Source organism: Ixodes scapularis, unplaced genomic scaffold (genome assembly GCF_016920785.2).
Source record: "Ixodes scapularis isolate PalLabHiFi unplaced genomic scaffold, ASM1692078v2 PGA_scaffold12__126_contigs__length_90152505, whole genome shotgun sequence".
NCBI classification, from domain to species: Eukaryota; Metazoa; Arthropoda; class Arachnida; order Ixodida; family Ixodidae; genus Ixodes; species Ixodes scapularis.
Genome location: NW_024609838.1, coordinates 26,265,055 through 26,284,383, shown reverse-complemented (window position 1 = coordinate 26,284,383; position 19,329 = coordinate 26,265,055). Strand labels below are relative to the sequence as shown.

The 19,329-nt window shown below is 48.5% G+C and overlaps 2 protein-coding genes across 2 annotated transcripts in view; both read left to right on the top strand.

The window, feature by feature from the left end:
- LOC8036372 (zinc finger SWIM domain-containing protein 5) overlaps positions 1–6,892 on the top strand; it is a 41,905-nt gene extending 35,013 nt beyond the window's left edge. The window contains exon 15 of the mRNA XM_029981651.4: positions 2,700–6,892. Coding sequence (XP_029837511.4) covers positions 2,700–3,499 — 800 coding nt within the window. The 3' untranslated portion in view covers positions 3,500–6,892. The remainder of the gene's footprint in view (positions 1–2,699) is intronic.
- Positions 6,893–10,545: 3,653 nt separating this feature from the next.
- Positions 10,546–19,329, top strand: part of LOC8036371 (vinculin) — a 38,012-nt gene continuing 29,228 nt past the window's right edge. The window contains exons 1-6 of the mRNA XM_042289476.1: positions 10,546–10,814; positions 15,217–15,324; positions 15,727–15,898; positions 16,788–16,933; positions 17,727–17,895; positions 18,159–18,313. Coding sequence (XP_042145410.1) covers positions 10,758–10,814; positions 15,217–15,324; positions 15,727–15,898; positions 16,788–16,933; positions 17,727–17,895; positions 18,159–18,313 — 807 coding nt within the window. The 5' untranslated portion in view covers positions 10,546–10,757. The remainder of the gene's footprint in view (positions 10,815–15,216; positions 15,325–15,726; positions 15,899–16,787; positions 16,934–17,726; positions 17,896–18,158; positions 18,314–19,329) is intronic.

The following is a 19,329-nucleotide window of genomic DNA, read 5'->3' as shown; positions in this document are numbered from 1 at the left end:
GAAAACGCGTGAAAATTCGCATCCTTCATACGGTACGCGCCAGTAATACCTTGAACTTGAGCACAGGCATGAAATGCTCCAAATAAGAAATCCGGGCGATGTTCGAAAACACAAATGCTTAGAAAGCACCACTTTAGCCGAAGTAAACAAACACGACGACACGGGCGTTTCTGCCGTCTTGAGAGCGCCGCCACATCGCCGCACGAGTAGGTGGATCTTCCCTTCTAGTACGTGCTGGGTTATCATAGCGACACACAACGAAAATTCACTGTCAAGGATAGCGTTTTTACGCGGAACGATGAGATGAACGCCACAACCGACGCCATGTTTGCGGACAGAAGCCGCCGGCCGGCCGGCCCGCGATTGGCATGCAACGCGCGCGAACGCTTCTCGACCTGCGATTGGTCTGTCGTTTCGGTTGTTTGTTTCCAACGCAGCGGAGGGACGCACGCACATGAACGACACGTGCGTGCGTCCTTCCGTCGCTATGGCAAATGAAGCCTCTCTCTTCGCTTCTCCGAGCAACCTCCTTGCCCCGCGAGTGCCGTTTGCGGCTCGCGCCGTTATCTAGTGTCGCACAGGGAAGCGTGCTCGCTGCTCCGGTCGTCGGCGCGGTCGGCGGGCTGTGCCAGAAACCGCACTATAACCGGTATTTCCCTTCGCGCGTCTGCATTTTAAGCGGTATGTAATTACATGGAGTTCTATGGGAGGCGAACCGGTGGTTTAAAAAAACCGCGTTATACCCGGTCCTGCACTATAAGCGGTTACGTTGTAAGTGGTCTATACTGTACCGAGTATTGTGTTTATCTTTTTGAGTTTCGGTTTTTGGTTTTAATTGTAACACGCATCTATTTTTGGGCACCGATTTTGGCGGAAAAAGTGTGTGTTACACTCACGCAGACAGTAACAACACTTGGGAAGCAGGGATTGCATTGGAGGTGCTATTGGTTAAACCGAAAAATTAAGACCACATTTAAGGGGACAGAAAAGGACACTGGGAGCTCTTTCAGTCAGCAACAACAGTTTAGTCATGCTGAACAGTGCGGCGGGCCTTAACTGTCTTCGCCAACGAAAAGAGCTGCGAGCGTCCATTTTCGTCCCCCTTAGAAGGGCACTAAAGCGCATTTTGAGATCCTCTTTTTATTGTCATAACTCAACCCACCAGTTCTAATCATCCTAAAAAACCTTAAAGGGGCCCTGCAATCATATTTAAGCGTCAACCTTTTTTGCGGTTTCCACGTCTCTTGATGTTCGGGCAAGCCAGCGGGCATGGAGAGAGTAACTAAATATCAGTGCATCATATTTTAACCGGACGACGCGGAAACCTCCTCCACCGATGAGGGCGACCCGCGGTACCGAAAGCGCGCAAAATGTGACGTCTTTGGTCCTGGGCTTACTACTGGTCAGAGCCGCTAAAAGCTTCTTTTTAGTCGAAATACAAAATATAAGTGTCGCGAACCGTTTCAATTACTTATAAAAGTAGTTTTTGTTCACTATTTTAGATGAGAAAAGAAACAAATGCAGTTTATAAAGTATGGCAACAAGAAATGACCCGTCGACATACCAGCCACCAAGCGGTGGAAAAGGCGGCGCATACTAGAAAGAAGTAGTGGGATCAGGCACCGACACGGAAAGGACCCGGATGTATGCGGCAGCGCTGCGGTCGTATGGGCAGGAGGATCCTACCGGCTCCGAGCCTTCCGAAGGCCGTCGGCGAGATGCTTTGTCTTGCGGTTTGGCCGTTTCGCAGTATGACAGCGCGAAGTGGCTCCCACTCTGAACTGATCTTTACCCCGTGTTTGCTGTCGTTTGTGGCCAATGAAGTGTCATGCCGAATTAGTGTTTAATCACGCAGCAAAGGCAATGAGAGCCGCTCTGGCTGCTCGCTGCATACAGCCTGTCCAGAACATGCTTTAGTGGCGCCCTCTCGCGCCGTCGACACGGAATGCGGCAGCTGTGAGCGCTCGCGATGAGCTCACTACCCCTCCTCTAGTTCACGGCCACTCAAGCAACCAAGGGCGTCATAAGGGAGGTTATTTTTTGCTTGTTTTTGTAATTTTGATTTGCCTATAACTTTTAAAATAAAGCGAATTTCAAGAAAATAAAAGTTACACTAAGTTACTACGTTCAGTGCGCTCAGGTTTGGTGCAAATTAAAAATTAGTAAAAAAGTGCTTGCAGGGCCCCTTTAAATTACATTCATGCACGGCCAATTTGCATGTAAAAAAAAAGTGATAAAAAATTTCGACACTTACCATTGGTGTAGAACAGCAGATAGCGCTATCGAACCTCGCTGAATATGGTCGAACGACTAATGGCGCTTGTGAGCCACTCGCGAGCGATGGACTACTATGTAAACGAGCGGGACCGGTCGGCCGCTTGTTCATGTGGGAACCCGTTGCTCACAAGGGGCTGAAAAGCGCCGTTCGTCGTTCGACCATATTCAGCAAGGTTTGGCAACGCCATCTGTTGTTCTGCACCAACGGTAAGTATCGGGAACTTTTATCATGTTTTTAATCTACAAATCGGCCGCATATGAATGTAATTTCGGGTTTTTTAGGATGCTTAGAGCTCGTAGATCGAGTTATGGTTATAAAACAAGGCTTTCAAAACGCTCTTTGTGCCCCTTTAAAGTAGTTTTGACCCTACAGTCCCATGACGAAGACAAATGTACGAGCCGCGAGACAAATTCCACCGCAGGTCCTGTGGCAACGACCATCATGTCGCATGCCACAATCCTTCGCCTGGGACTGGACTTCGGCCAGCAGGAGGAGCTGTCGTCGTGCGCCCGTACCCTGGCCCTCCAGTGCGCCTCCAAGGACCCCCCCAACTGTGCCCTCAACGCCCTCACCCTCTGCGAGGGGGACGCGTACGCCTTCGAGACCGCCCACCAGATCGTGGTGGATGCCGCCGGCTCGGGCGTCATGACCTCCTCTCAGCTCTTCACGGTTGCCCGCTACATGGAGCACCGGGGCTACGCCCACCGCGCCTACAAGCTGGCCGTGCTCGCCACGCGGGGCGTGCAGCTGGCCTACAACCAGGACGCCCATCCCGCCATCAACGACATCCACTGGGCGTGCGCACTGGCCCACTCGCTGGGGCGCTCCGAGCTCGCCAGCTTGGTCCCCCTCCTTGTGAAGCACGTGCAGTGCGCCACAGTGCTCTCAGACATCCTCCGGCGGTGCTCGATGGCGGCGCCGGGAATGGCGACGCTGGACGCCAAGCGGCGCTGCGTGCGGGCGCTCTCGCTGGACAAGCCGCCCCTGCGGCCGCTGCTGGAGGCGGCCATTGCAGCGTACGTGAACACGACGCACTCGCGGCTGGCCCACATCTCGCCGCGCCACTACGGCGACTTCATCGAGTTCCTCAGTAAGGCCAGAGACACTTTCCTGCTGGCGCAGGACGGGCACGTGCAGTTTGCGCAGCTGGTGGACAACATGAAGGCGGCCTACAAGGGGAAGAAGAAGCTCATGTATCTAGTCAAGGAGCGCTTCGGCTGAGTCGGGCTCACGCAGTGCGACTCGCGTGAGCTCTCTCTCTCTCGGCCGCGGCGTCGCCGCAACCGCGGGCCGGCGAGAGACTCGGTGTCGGCTCGTTTATTTTGGGTTCCGGTTTTTGTTCGGAAAGAGGGCCGCACTTGCCGAGTCGACGGCGTTTTTTCGTTGTTCTTGTTATCGTTTTTAGCCCCGCCCCCGACTGTGTGTCGAGGCTGCCCCCGACAAATGCGTTTGCGACCGATCGCCGAGGGGTTGGGTTTAGTTTCGAGGGAGAAACCTGCACCTTGGAAGCCGACTCTTTCTCGCGGCCCGCGGACCGATCCGGCTTCGTTCGAGGCTCGTGCAGTTCCCGTTTTGTCGGTGTTTTATGACTAAGTGCCTTTCTGGCCGTCGTTCTTGTTTGACAAATACTTTTCTTTTAACTTTGCGTTTTTTCTTTGGGGGGGCATTTGTTAGTTTTTAAACACGAATTTCATCCACCAAATCTTTACCTGTTGGTTCTGAAATTCGGCAGAAGAGCCTTCGGAGCTTTTCCGACAGTTTACTTTCTAAAATAGCGGACTGTGGCTTTACGAGGCAGTTTGCCCGTTGCCGCGTCGTCACTTTCTCACAACGGGCTTTTAATAACGACTGCCGTCGAGGTCAAAGCGGTAGGACTTTTTTAAAAATTTTTAATCATCTCTCGCTCGCGTTGTCGGTTTACTTGTTTTGTCTGTTTTGTTTTGGGTGGGTGGGACTGTTTTTGCGTCGCATCAGACGCGTAGTCTTTACTTCCGCAGCGGCATTTTCCACGCCCCCTCAGTCGCGAGGTGGCGGGGCACGGGCGCCCGACGACGGATCCCAGGGTTTTTTTCCCCGCGGGGACTGCGCGTCTGCGTTCCCGAGAGAAAACTGCCTGCCCTGGGGCGGTCGTGGCTAGCCTTTTTAACGAGTCTCTCGCCAGTCGAAAAAGACAAGAAAAAAAAAAAGAGAAAGAAAAAAAAAAAAAAGCAACAAATGTGTGGGCAACAGGTGCAAATATTAGTTTTTTTCTCACTTTTTTTTTAGGCTACATTTGGTGTGTACATAGGTCCCGTGATATTCCAAAGTTGCGCGCCTCGGCGGGCTACGAAACAAAGCGCCGGCGGGCGATGGCAGAACGTAGGGAACACCAGTCTTTGGGGTTGAGTGTCCAGATTATTGCATCAAGCAGCGCCGGTCATCAGATGTGGCTTGCTCTAATCACGTGAAGCACGATTTGATGTTCTGGGGCACCTCTGTGGTTGGGTAAGGCGGGGAAAAAAAGGACAATTGCTTCTCTCTATGGTATGTCTCAAGGGTGCCCTAAATGCATAGCATTTATAGATCCTATGCCACGTGGGCGTCGCCTGATATTGTGGCTCATGTGATGCTATACGTCACAGTTTCATCTGACATCACATTGGCTCACGTAACATTAGTGTCGTGCGACGTCCTGTCACGTGGTGTCACCTGAAATCACTGGGCCATGCGAGGTATGCCGGATCACTCAACGGACACGGTGTCAGAGTGTTGCACGAGATTGTGTCTCATGAAGGTTGCGTCATGTGACGTAGTGTCACATAATGACCGTCATCTGAACGTCTCGACGTCATTAGCGTGACGTGGCATCGAGGCTACACGCCGTGCACACGAAAGCTCCAAGATCTGGCCCTATCAATTCTATGCATTTGAAAGCCGAAACGGTGGTGCGACCTATCGTGATTTTCAGCTAGCGTTTTTTTCAAAGCCTAGTCAGCGAACTCTCCAACTTCCCTGCACGACGGTTTCGATCGGATCGTTTTGCTCTCGTTTAGGAGTGTGCCTAGGTCGGTGGTTAGTCTTAGAGACATCGTGGTAGCTTGAGCGAAGCATGGTGTCTTCGACAAGCCCAGGATTTTTCTCATTGAAAGCAAGGAGTTTATAACTTTTGGGTGAGATTGTTAGAATGATTTGCCTTCTAAAAGAAAACAAAAAGCTCCACAAAGAGAGAAAGGTCGTCGTTTTAGTGTGGTATGAGATTTTCATAAGTGCTTGCCTTCCGAAAGAAAGCAAAAAGAAAAGACTAACATAGTATGCGTTCCCTCACAACGTCTCGCCTCGCCCGTCCGCGCCAGCCCCGCCTTTTTTCCGAGTCTCCTGGACGATCTCGTCGGCTAACATATCCTAGCTGATTTTTGTACATTTTGTGCAGTTTATTCTCGTTTCTGGTGTGCATGTCTGCTTGTGTGCATCGAGTGTGCGTGCAACTCTGTAGCTATTTTTCTCAACAAACGGAAGAATGAACTATGTGCCGCCGCACAGTTTTTTTTTTTTTTTTCTTTTTTTGTGGATGCGATTGCGCTCTGGTGATTAATACTACTTAGCCAAGTTTTGGGGGCGGGAAGGACCGCCGAACACGTTTTTAAGCGCTAAACGCCGCGAGTATACGAGAGTGTCGAATTCTAATTTTTTAAGTGGGGGGGGGGGGGGGAGGGTGACACGCTTGGCGTATCGAGATGATGTGTAATACTTGTTTTGTTATTTATTTGTGTATTTGTTGACTTCATATTTTTTGTTTTCTTTTTCGTCAGAGTTGTTTACGTCTTTTCTTTCCGTGTTATGTCTTTGGTCTTCCCCTTGTGTTAAAGGCCGACGTTTCACGCCGGCGCGCTGTCGTCGACGCGCGAGTTTCAATGCATCCTTTACAACGCCGGCCTTGTTTTTGTCAAAGTGTCGCGCCTTGCAGTTGTTGGAGGTGTCAACGACCCGCCTTCTAAGCACTTTCTTTCCTCGCTAACCCCCCCCACTGACGGGCGGTAAAAATTTCTCGCTTCAAACGACCGAGCTCAACAGTCCCTTCTGTTTTACTGCCTCGCTTCCGCGCACCGAGTTTTTTCTGAGAAGCCGAAGGAAGGAGAAGGGTTGGGGTTGCATTTGACATCGGGGTTTGTCGTTTTTTGCCGCCTACCTCATACCATGAGCTATGCCAAAGATTGACTGGAGATCGAGCTTCCATTTCGAATGCCTTTTCTCAGTTTCAGTTTGTCGAAGGATCTCAGATGACCCCGATAAAAAAGGCAAGCAAACCCGTCGCTCCATGCAATTGATGGGCCAACGTGTTGCGGTGTTGTGCGTCGGACTCGGAATTTGGGCTGTTCTCTTGTTGTGGACTTGTAACTGTTTTTTTTTTGTTTTTTTTTGTGTTTCCCATATTCCACTTTGCATCATTCCGTTTAGAGAAACAATTTTCGTTCAAAGTGAGAGGGCTCCCAACGTCAGTTCAATCTACCTCTTAAAAAGTCTGCGCGAATGTGTGGTTGTGACTTTTGACTGCGGGCCTTTTCCTTTAGCCATCACCCAAGCGAGTTGGAGTGGAGCAGTATTATGAGTGCAGTAACGTCGATTGGGGGGGGGGGGGGGGGGCATTTTTTCAAAGTGGTTTGGATTACGTTGGGTTTTGACGCAGATTATGTCATAAAGCTGTGTTTCATAAGTACAGTGATACATCGGGCTCGACCGATGCCTGCGTCATAGCCGTATAAGCAACATAGCCTTATACAGCTTACATTTAGGCAATGAACTTTCCTCCACCGACAAACGTCTGTCGGTGTCAAACATTCAAATTTGGTTCTAACTGAAAAATGCTAACAATCCACCATTGATGTCAAAAGTACATCGGTGAAAACTGAAAAAAGACTGATTTCTGAAAATTTTTGCTCCAGCTAGGGCAATTTTTTTTTGTTGTTGAAACCCTCTAGCTTTTTAAGAGATTTCCTTTTTTTTTTTACCAAAAACTGTTTTTAGCGTACGTCTGAAAAAGATTGCCAAAATATGTCGGTATTTGGAAAACAAATGGAACACCAGAAAAACTATGGCCTAGCTATATTGCTATGTGACCTTGACATCAGTGTGTCACAGGACATGATATCACATGATGTCATGGTACCTCGAGACATGACATGCGCGCAGCCTGTGCCCAGCTCATTTACAGCACATACTGTGTGTGCTGAGTTTATCAAATATAATGAGACATTCTTAATATTTTTTTTAGAGTGCAGCTCTTAGGCGCCGTTTCTGGCTTGAGCGGCGTCGACGTTGCTGTCGCCGTCGGCGTAACCGCGTGGTGCATTATGGGTAAATTTTCCCGAAGAAACCCGAGGTCCTCCCGAAGGACCTCGGGTTCCTTCGGAAGGACCTTGGGTTCCTTCACGAGGACCTCGTGAGGACCTCAAGTTTCTTCGGGAGAACCTCGGGTTCCTTCGGGAGGACCACGGGTTCCTTCGGGAGGACCTCGGCTTCCTTCGGGAGGACCTCGGGTTCCTTCGGGAGGACCTCGGGCTCCTTCGGGAGGACCTCGGGTTCCTTCGGGAGGACCTCGGGCTCCTTCGGGAGGACCTCGGGTTCCTTCGGGAGGACCTCGGCTTCCTTCGGGAGGACCTCGGGTTCCTTCGGGAGGACCTCGGCTTCCTTCGGGAGGACCTCGGGTTCCTTCGGGAGGACCTCGGGCTCCTTCGGGAGGACCACGGGTTCCTTCGGGAGGACCTCGGCTTCCTTCGGGAGGACCTCGGGTTCCTTCGGGAGGACCTCGGCTTCCTTCGGGAGGACCTCGGGTTCCTTCGGGAGGACCTCGGGCTCCTTCGGGAGGACCTCGGGCTCCTACAGGAGGACCTCGGAAGGACCTCGGGTTTCTTCGGGAGGACCTCGGGTTCCTTCGGGAGGACCTCGGGCTCCTACGGGAGGACCTCGGGTTTCCTCGGGAAGACCTGGGGGGGGGGGGTCACGTGACGATGACGTCATCAGTGACCTCATGAGTGACGATGACGATGCAGATGCCGATGACGTCATCAGTGACGTCACTGATGATGTCATCACTGATGATGACGATGCGGATGCCGATGACGTCATTGGCGTCATCACTGATGACGTCACCGTCACGTGACCCCCCCACCCGAGATCATGTGACCCCCCCCCCTCCCCCCCTGAGGTCACGTGATCTCCCAAGGTCACGTGACCCCCCCAGTACCCTTCCCTCCTCCTCCTCAAGAGCTGCACTCTAATTCGGCGTTATAGGGAGTTGAAAATGGCTTTCATTTTTTTATGGCATCTCCAACTCTTTTTTAATTACAACTAAGATGATAAAATGTATAAACCTTTTTTAGCCCCATAGATGTCGGCGAGTGACACAGGACCAAATGCAGTGTTCAGCGGTTTCCTTCGTTCCTCTCCTCGTGAGTTCAAGTTTTTTTAGTCTTTTGTTGGAGAGAGGTTGTTTTACGTGCCTTGTTTTGTCTGTTTACGAATGGCTTTCAGTGTGCGACACATTGTATTCCGAACGGGCAGTGAAGTGCGCGTGCAAGAAACGCAAACACTGACGTGTGACGTGCGGACGGACGTGCGAGGCGCAATGCGCACTGTGTAGTCGGGAACTCTCTTCCTTTTTAATTTTTTCCGCCTTTCTTCGTGCCGCGAAGGCACGGAAAAAGCGAAGCAACTGCAAACACCAAACGCTATGCAACAACACGACGTGACGACGGGCGGCAACTCGAGGAAGTCCTACAGAGGGAATGTCTCCGCGCCGGTACCCGTATGCTGCGAAGCCCGATTTTTGTGCAGTGCTCGTGGATGGTGTTGCAAGACGGTCAGTGCGGGGGACTGCGTTGGGAACTGTGTGGGGAAACTGTGTTGGAACTGCGTTTACGAAACGGAGTGATGTCCTGTGCAAGTATGCGTTCGGCACATCCGAAGCAATAGGTCATGTGCAGGATCACACGAAGGACTACGGTACACGGAAAAACCTACAAGCGTTCGTACGGAGGGTGAAAATGCTTGCGACCGCAACTGATTTTGGCATTACTTTCCTCTGTGTATCCGCCTTGCCCCCTCCCACCTGGGTTTGGTGGAGTGTAGAAATGTTTCCGTTCGAATGCCCTGTATGTATTGACGCCACTGTGCGGTTTCTATTCTTTTAAAGACTGTTGAAAGTTAGGTAGGTTACAAGTCAAACCCGTGTAAGTTGGAACGACTCTAACCGCTGTGTGTTACTCTTTATTTATTCGAATATTATTTAAAGCGTTTTGTTGTTGTTCGCCACTTTTTTTCCTCCCAAACTGCGGTCGTGTACGAGCATCGAGTGATATGACCTGAAAATAAAACTTGAAAAGACCGATTTGAAAGATGTCGTGTTTGTAGGGGGAGGTGTCCTGATCGCACATGCTTCATGCTGTGGACATTGCCTTTTCTCTTTTGTGTTCACTGACAGGTTAAGACTAGTGATTGAATTATTGTCTAGCGACTTGAATGTGATTCGCTTCTCTAGCGCGTTATGCCGTTTACATGGCCGCATCGAACGCGACAACTGGATTCGATGCGACTAAGTCGCATTTATGTAAATGCGGCTATTAGAGGCAGTTAAATACCTGGGCTGCCCAGTTAAGTAATGAGTGAGCATCTCTTGCTGTAGGGTACTCTCGGCCTTAGAATATGGGTAAGTGTCTGCTTTGTACTGTTACAGCATGTTTATTATTATAATTTTTTTTTTTATGTGGATGTTTTGAGGGCACGGGCTAAATTTGTTTAATTTTGGCAATTGCAGTCGATAGGGTTTTATTCAGTTTGCTCGGGAAATGTTTAAATACAGTAGATAGGCCGAAGGCGCGCACCAGTGCGCCTACAAGCACCCGCGCTTTATAACTACAATAAGCAAGAAAGAAAAAGTTTTTTCCGCAAATATAAACAAGCAAAATAAAAGGTCATGGACGAACTTTGAGAGCCCTGACCTACTTTTCTTGTACCTTTCCATGCGCGGTTGTACAGGGTTATTTTTGCATTACGTGAAAACAGCAGAAACTCGCCGAAATCTGAAAATAGTCGAACTTGGGAGAAGTCGGGAGTGTTGTACCCTGCAGCAAAGACAACCACAGCGTTCGACAAGGTTCACATACGATCTACAGCGTTCTGTGCTATTGAAAAATCAAAACCGAAACCATTACGCGAACAAGAAAAAAAATAAAATAAACGAAAGTGAAGACGCTGACGCTGTCAACAGAACTCCCCAGACGGCGCACGCATCGCGGAGCCTGCCGAAATTGGTGCTGCTCTCCAGGCTGTGTTTAGGGAGGGTGTGTGTTTATGGTCGTGAAAACGCTTTCGAAGCCGCGAATTATTTTGGTGCCCTGACTGTTTCTTCGCGGTGATATAACACGGCCGCTTGTTCTTACCTTAGACTATCGCGTTCTTCGCCAACGGATACGTGCTGACTCCGCGATAGCGGCGAGAAGTTACGATGCCGGTGTTCCACACGAAGACGATAGAGAGCATACTCGAACCTGTAGCACAACAGGTAAGGGGATTGTGTTTCGTAGACTCGCGGTTTTAATGCCTGCATTGCAAGTTTGTTGTCACTGCGGCCCCTAAACTGGGGTTTTGAGACATTTTGTAGCGTTTGTAACTCATTATGTGACTTGCAAACACTTTTTTCCGCGAAGTGAGGGCAGGCTTAGGTGTACGAAGGGGAGAACTCGAGTGATAGCGTAAGTGTGCCCTGCCCATCTGCGAACATGTTTAAAAAGCTCGAGCAGGCAGGGCGTTAATTACTTCCTCGATGCAACGCTTCGTAATAAAACAACAAAAGAAACAAACAAAACAATTTTGCGGCGCGCACAGTTTGAATTGAGATAATTAAAATTTTAAAACAGCTTTCGTACATCCCTTTTTGACGTAAGTGCGGTGTCAGGTGTCGTACCCCCGCAGTGCGAAAACAGTTGGAAAAGTTAACAAAACCACACAAACGCAAGAAAAAAAAAGTTACAACCAACGCGAAAGAATCACGATATTATTTGGAGATGCTGTGATGCGGGTTAGTTTTTGAAATCGAATTTTCCGTATAACAAATCGATCAAAAGGTGCGCGAGTTACCGTTTTGGTGATTTTTGATCGGGTGAGTAAGCGTGAAGGTCACTTGCGAGTGATGACGGTACAATGCGAAATCGCGCTGCACCGGACGTGACAAGTTCGGAAAAGGAGTGTTCTGGGTTTCGTCTTCCCTCTGGTGATATCATCCACTTCAGCAGACGGAAACCAGGCATAAAAAGAGCACAAACAGGCGCCGTCTGCTTTTTTTTTTTGTGTTGTATTTTTGTTTTCTTTTTTTTTTTTTTTTTGGGGGGGGGGGGGGGGGGGCGGCCACGGCGGGTTTTTTTAACGACTTGTACCATTTGAGCGTGTTGGTGCTTTTTAAACATTTAGAAAGCATGTATCCACTTCCTAAAAGTTTTTAACGACGTTGCGAATATTAACATGCTCGAGAGCTACTGAAGCAAATGCTACGGCAGTAAGCATGTTTATTGGACGATTTTTCTAATGTAGGACCAGCAGGTTGTGCAAAATTTAAATACAAACTGTTAAGCTTATGAAGAAAACAAGCACTGCATATCATAACAAATAGCATCTGTAGAGCATAGTTGTAAACCCGAGACTGGATATACGTGTTTGTCCCTTGTCCGTATTTTCAGTCTCGGGTTTACAACTATGCTCAATTTAGAAAAGCTAGCCTGCGCCCTCACCATAGCATCTGTAACGTGTAAACAATAGAAGAACGGAGGCGGTTAAGAAAGAAATCAGCCTTTTACTTTTTCGGTAGGACGGGCTGTGACGTACGGTGGCAGGTGTGATGGGGGAGTGCCATCATTTTTGTTTTTGTCTTCTTGCCTTATATAACTGTCACCACCTTACATCAGGTCGAGCTTATTTTTACAGTTTTTCTGGCCGGGTGACAAAGCCTGGCCGACCTCACGGCTTGCGACGGTTGCACAAGTTCGTGACTCATTTAAAAGTCGAGCACAATGCATCATTTACGACTCGTCATTTGGAGTTCTTCAACCTTTCGCTGTCGAGTTGCACACAAATGATGCACCATACCGATGTGCTAATCAAGCTCCATCGTTCAATACCATTAAAAGGCATGATTAGAAGGGAAAAAAAGACGCGCTCGCAACGACAGCGTAGGCTACGAGGAGGCGGAATACTCCTACGTGAAATGTAGGATGAAAGTGAAGTGAACGAAAGTGGTCGTAGGTGCCAAGCGTTCGGGCAGGACTTGCGACATAAAACCTACTGCTTCACCGATTATTCGACGTTGCAGATGTTTGAAAAGTCTCCGTATCAAAAACGCTATGTCTAAAAAAAAAAAAAAAAAAAAAAAAAAAAAAAAAAAGCTTTGTTTTATCTATTAGTGCGGTCGTGCGCGTAGAAACGTTGAATTTGATGTTTTCCTTGCGCGCTCAACGAGCGATGCGTCAAGATTGAAGTCGTGTTTTCGCCGTGACAGTATCTCTCCCATCGTGTTTTGAAAGAGAAAAGTACAGACAACGAAAACAGCTGCGCGTAATTTTATCGACGAGGAGGGTGGGTTAAAAAGGTGTCACGGCGGAGTTTGCCGAGTAAAGTGCGGGGAGGGAAGATTAAATAGCACAAAAAAGCAAACGAACAACGCTTGGGAGGAGAAAAAAAAAATTAGCAGACGAAAAAAGCCGGCCGCCATTTCGCCTTGTGCTGCCGGCTGGTGGCAGTTGCTGCTGGGCTTTGCGGGTGCGGCTAATATTAGAAGCTTCCGGCTCGTATTACCTTGCGTTTTTTTTTTTTTTTTCCCGGGCCCTTTTCGGTTTTTGTTTTTATGAACGTAGGCGGGACGCCTGTTTGTTTTTGGAGCCTAGGGTGCAACGATAACATTGAACCCCCTTCAGAAATTGGAGGCAAAGGCCCTTGTACATCCTTCCACTGCAGCTGACATCTCTGCTGTAGTGTCTATCTTTAGCTAAGGTGGACTGACAAGCGATGCTTAGAGGTGCAATTAAAATTCGAGGCAGAACTCTTTTCAATCAGCACATGTGAATTAGATTGATTGGGTAGTTGCTGATGAGCACTCCATTCCCTGAAAATTTTAGAAGTTACACTTTCAGAATTGCAGTGTTAGAAACATGATGAATGGTCACCTGTTCTGACCTAGATTACGAAACACGAAACCACAGAAACTTAGCTCATGTTGAAGGCGGTAGACACCGATTTATCGCCAAATGCTTTGTAACGCTGTGGGATATGAAGCTTAAATTTTTTGACCGTGGGGAAAGGCTTCTATCAAGGAGGTTAGAAGTACTAGGAGGGGGCACGTTGCAATATTGGTGAAGCCTAGTCATAAAAAGTTTAAACGATTTTGTGCCCAGCGTGACCGCAGATCTCTCTGGCGATTGGTGCGGGTGACATGTCACGTGTGAGATGGATGGTTGATTGTAGAAGGACTCCTCGCAGGCTTGCGCGTGCTCCGTCCGGTAGGTTTTATCAGATCGAAGTCTAGACTGTGGTGTATTCTAGTACCCCATAGCAAGACGAAGGCGAGCTACGGTCACGTGATGTGGTCACGTTGGCAAGGTAAGTGAGGAGAGTAAGGAGGAAAATGAGAAAGAGGCGAGGCATCAAGGGAGCATGGCTTGCGGAGGCTACGCGGCCGACGTCATGCCCTCTCCTACCCTTCTATTCTCCATGGCTTCTATGCGGAGAGCAAATCGTGCTTGCGTAGGAGCTGTGGTGACATCAGACATCAAAGCCAATCAAAGCGCCGCCACGCTTTGATTGGCTTTGATTGAAAGGATAGTGGGTAGACCTCAATGCTAGATGCATTGCGGCCTACCCACTATATTTGTTTTATATCAGCCAATGAGAGTGCGGCATTCTGATATTATCGCAATCCCTGTGCAAGAAGCAGACGAACTTGAGCTCCGCATAGCCTACTCCGTTCTCCCCTAAGTTGACTGCAATGGAGGCAACGTGCTGGTTGGACCAGTCATACGTCTACCTTTCACCACGTGAACACTCTCCCGCGCACAGAGAGCGAGGTCAGGTGATCAAGGGGAAGCGTTTGATGGGTCTGTCAGCTTAGGGGTGAACACAGCATACATAGCTTGCATTGATGTCGCATCAGCCGCCATTGCTCCGGACCATGCTCCGGTGCTTGTACTTTCTGCAGCGCGTCACCATTGAATTTCCGGGAAGAACAAATTTGATGGTGCGAAATATAGGCTACAGAAAATATGGACACAGGATCATGGTGGCTGGTACGGTACCACAAGACGTCACTTGCAATGCATGTACAAGGTGGCGCAAGCAGATCTGTCGCTGTAAAGCGAGCTTAAAGAATCGGCTCCTGCTCATAGAAAGCTCAAAATTTCATCAAATGTGCACTGCAGTTTTAGCGTGTGAAATTTCAAAATGTAATACTCTCCCTGTAAAAAAAAAAAAAAAGCAAACTTGCCAAAGTCAACGCAGGATGTGTTCGCTAATGAAGTTAGTGGCATTATGAACTTGATGGATGCGGCGAGCAGACAGCATACTCTGTTCTCTGCTCGCTGCGCCTATCAGGATATGGCGCCACGAGCATCGCCAACTCTGTCGTCTGCGAACGCACACGACATTGGCTTTGCCAAGTTTGCTGCTCTCATTTTTTACAAAAAATTTCTATATGCCTTGAAATTTCACATGGTAAAATGAACCTGCTCATTGCACACTTGGTGAAAGTTTGAGCTTTCTATGTGCAAGCACAGACTTTTCAGGCTTGTTTTACAGCGTCAGATTCACTTGTGCAACCTTATATCAGTTGTATCAACAATAATTTAACATATGACTGTTTCATGAAATTAGTGGATTAAACAAAGTATACTGGTTAAACATTGAGTTGGGGCTGTTGGCCTTAGGTTTCCAGGTTGGTGATCCTTCATGAAGAAGCCGAAGATGGCAATGCCATGCCGGACCTTGAGCGGCCGGTCAAGGCCGTCAGCATGGCTGTCTCCAACCTTGTCAAGGTACGGAGTTTTCTTCTTTTCCCATCAAGGAGGGACAGATTGTAGCTTCTATGGGAGCTCCAGAACAAAAATATGGCTACACTGCATTTTCTTAATTAGGGGGTGAAAACAACATGCATTTTAATTGCTCCCCATTGGCAATCGGGAGGCGTTTGATCACTAAATCCCAAAACCTTGCACAGTCTCAAGACTGCAGTATTTCAAGACTACATCATTTCAGAACTCTGCAGTCTCTAGACTGCATACATTCTCAAAGTTCTGCACAATCGGCACTGCACAGTATCAGACTGCATAGTCTCAAGGCTGCAGTCTCAAGACTGCATAGTCTCAAGACTGCACAGTCTCAAGACTGCACATGTGTTCTCTAATCATTTGAACGTTAATGTGATGCGGCAATGCCAGGTTGGCCGGGAGACCATCAACAGCAGCGACGACCAGATCCTACGCCAAGACATGCCAGCAGCTCTGCACCGCGTGGAGCAGTCGTCGAAGCTGCTCGAGGAGGCATCCGCTCTACTCAAGGCAGATCCATACTCCCAACCGGCCAGGAAGAAGCTCATTGAGGGAGCTAGAGGTATGCAATTCACGAGGGAAACCATTTGAATCATGTCTAGTGAGGAACCCCAAGCTGTCCTGCAAAGTGAGAGCAAGCTTGTGTCATATCAGGTTGGCTTAACCACAGTGTCATGTCTACCTGCAGAAGGGTGCGACCTTAAAGGCCTACAAGCAGCCAGAAAGGAGGAAACTCTTGCTCAATTTCCCCTCTCCATTCAAGAAAGAAGGACGCCCCCCTCCTTTTTGTGGGGAGTAGCCCAGAGACTCGGAGAGAAGAGAGTGAGAGGGAATGGAGGAAAGGAACTGGGAACCGGTTTTTCGCCTGGCAGGAGACGATTCTCTTGGTCAGCCTTTAGGCAAAAAGACACTCTTCTGAACCAGTGTCTTGGTACTTCCTTGTTTTGCAAAGCTCACGTCATATATCCGGCTTTGCCCAATGGATCACCTTCCACTTCATGTACCACTTTGAGCGCACAGTTCATGAAACAGGCAATGTTTAGCAATGAGGTCAAGTGGTGGAATGTCGGCAGTCTTTATTACAGACCTTGTTCGGACCAACCAAATTTTATAATGCCAGCCTTTAAATTAGTGAACCTTGTTTCTGAACCCTGCGAGTTGTCTTTCATGAGGATTGGCGGACAAGTGTTTTGAAAGTTTTAGCCTTTGCGGTGATACTTCATGGTCCTGCAGGCTTGGATTTCAGGGATATTCGTCCATAGGCTAGTTCCTATCTTTGTGGAAAAGTACAACAGCCCTTGGGCAAGTGATTAACTTACATGACTCAATAAATCGAGGACACCATAATGTGACTCACCCCATTCTGTGGCTGAGCCAAGTTGGGGTAAGGTTTTGGCTCCGTCTCTCAATTTGGCTACAGTGGAGAACGGACCGTGTCTTTTTCCCCGCAGGAATTCTGCAGGGGACATCCGCGCTGCTGCTGTGCTTCGACGAGTCTGAAGTGCGCAAGATCATCCGAGAGTGCAAAAAGGTCCTGGACTACCTGGCTGTGTCCGAGGTCATAGAGTCCATGGAGGACCTCGTTCAGTTTGTCAAGGTATATTTGCAAAGAAACCATGTTTCCAAAGCTTTCCCAAACAGTCTTTATGAATACCAAAGAAAAAGAAAGTAAAAGTAACAAATTCATGGACACTATAAAGACTCTGAGCATGCACAAGCAACATGATCGAGCCATTAGTTGACACCGTCATTCCTCTGCTTGGTGCAGAGCAGGCGCAATTGACCAGCGTTGCGTTCTGAGAATGCGACTTTCTCAGTTTTGTAGACAGTATCGGGAAGCTTAGGCGAGACTGTTTTGTTGCGCCTTCGGCTGTTTTAACATTCCTGGAGAACAGAAAAGCGTTTTCTGCAATTTTATGTACCGGATTTTCCTGCGTGTAGTCCATACCCCGTGTACAGTCCACTGGAAAAACATTTTGGCCGAAAAAATAGTTTTTCTTTAGACAGTCCACCATAGAGCCTAGTCTGACAAATGCACTGTGGAGAAGCAGCACCCCTGTGAAAGCGAGATCTGCGGGTGTTGCTTTTCTGCAGTGCACCGGGGCTCGGCAAGGAGTGCATTTATGGGGCCAACTCTGCGATCAACACTTCGAAAAGTATGAACATCGCAGTTTCTTTCGAAGTGGATACCTAATAGCGGATCATTCAAAACCGCTATTCGAAAAATTTAATATTCACACGCTCCAACCCGATAGACGACGCCGGTTTGTTGTCTCATCGTGAGGCGTCATAGGTGGATGTAGCTCCGTCGATCAACGGAGAACGAAACTGTGTAACCAGTTTTTAGGGTTCTTTTCGAAGCTACAATTGGTCGATTGATTGGCACGCAGGACATGAGCCCTTGCCTGACAAAGGTTTCGCGGGACGTGGACGCCCGCGAGAAGGAGCTGACGCACCAGGTGCACCGAGAGATCCTGGTGCGCTGCCTGGACTCGGTCAAGGTCTTGGCACCCATCCTCATCTGCAGCATGAAGATCTTTGTCCAGATCCTGGCACAGTGTAAGTCATCGGCCCTTTTCGTGGGACGAGCCGGTTCGTTTACGGCGGAGCATGGTTGAGCGGTACCCAACCGACGGCGTCTGCTCCTAAAAGCCTCTTGAAGGCACTCGCAGCGAAGGTTTGACTGGATTGCATTTGGATTTGAGCAGCGCATCTTCTTGATATCACCAGACAATCCTTTTAAAAGCTGCCTAGGGCGGCACGATGCTAAGTCTGCCTCTGACTGTAGTAGACTTGAATTCCTTCTTTTGGCCTGTCTTCAGCGGGCAAGGGTGTGGAGGAGGCTGCGGAAAACCGCAACTACCTGGCCCTCCGAATGACGGAAGAGATCAACGAGATTGTCCGTGTCCTGCAGCTGACCACCTATGACGAGGAAGAGTGGGACGCCGACAACCTCACTGTCATGAAGAAGGCACAGGTGAGCTTTTCAGGGTCGGCGGATCGCCTTCCCGTTATGCGCCTTAAAAACCTGGAAGAAATTGAAGCATGTCTTGATCATATCTAAGAGACAGACTCGCAGACTGCGTTCAGAACAGGCTGGGCACATGCTCTGTCTGTCTCTTATGTCTGTCTGTCTCTGTGTGTGTGTGTGCACGTGTGTGCATGTGTGCATGTGTGAGAGATAGAAAAAGACGTCTCACACTCACGCGTAATTAGGTATGTCAGTCTGAAAAATACTCGCCGGTAAGCTTTTTGTTTATTTGGATTTATCAAAAAAACTAAAAATTTCGATGCTACGATGTCAGAAAAAAACAAAATGTATACAGTATTCTAGAAATAAGCTTGGTCAGAGCAAGGGGTCAGTGGCCCTGAGGAAAGTCCTCTTCGGTCTCCTTTCAAACCTTGCACTTCTGACTAGGGGCTCACCGTTTATCTTGTCAAGTTTCGTTCATGGCAACGGGTCATCCTAATTTCTCGTCATGCCATTGTTCTAGTTCTCAGTTTGAACTTCTTAGGTGAAGGTGTCTTTGCATTTTTATAACATGTGAAATCTATAATCATGAGAGGGAGGGGGGTAACTAAATGTTCTACCTCACCACTCCAACAACTCCTCTCTGCGCAGCCGCAGGGTGGAGTGGTGGAATGAGATGGGGAGGAAATGAGCTTTCCAGAGACAACATCAATGATTTTAGCAATTTTAAAGTATTTGACGTTTATTAAAGCTACAGTTGTCTGCAAGTTTTGTTGTGGGACAGATAGTATTATCAATGGCAAGGGCGAAAATGCCCAATCGATCTGGAAAAAATATCATTCGATACAGGTTTGTTCCTTCGAATTTAGGGCAGTTTTGTGTCCGGATAATACTTAATTTTATATTGAATTAAAAAAGAAAAAAATTGGGCTCACAGCAAAATGAAACTTTGAATTTGGGTGAATCGGGAATCTGTCATCAGTAAACTCAAAAAATCAACTCGGAAAAATGCCCTCCAAATT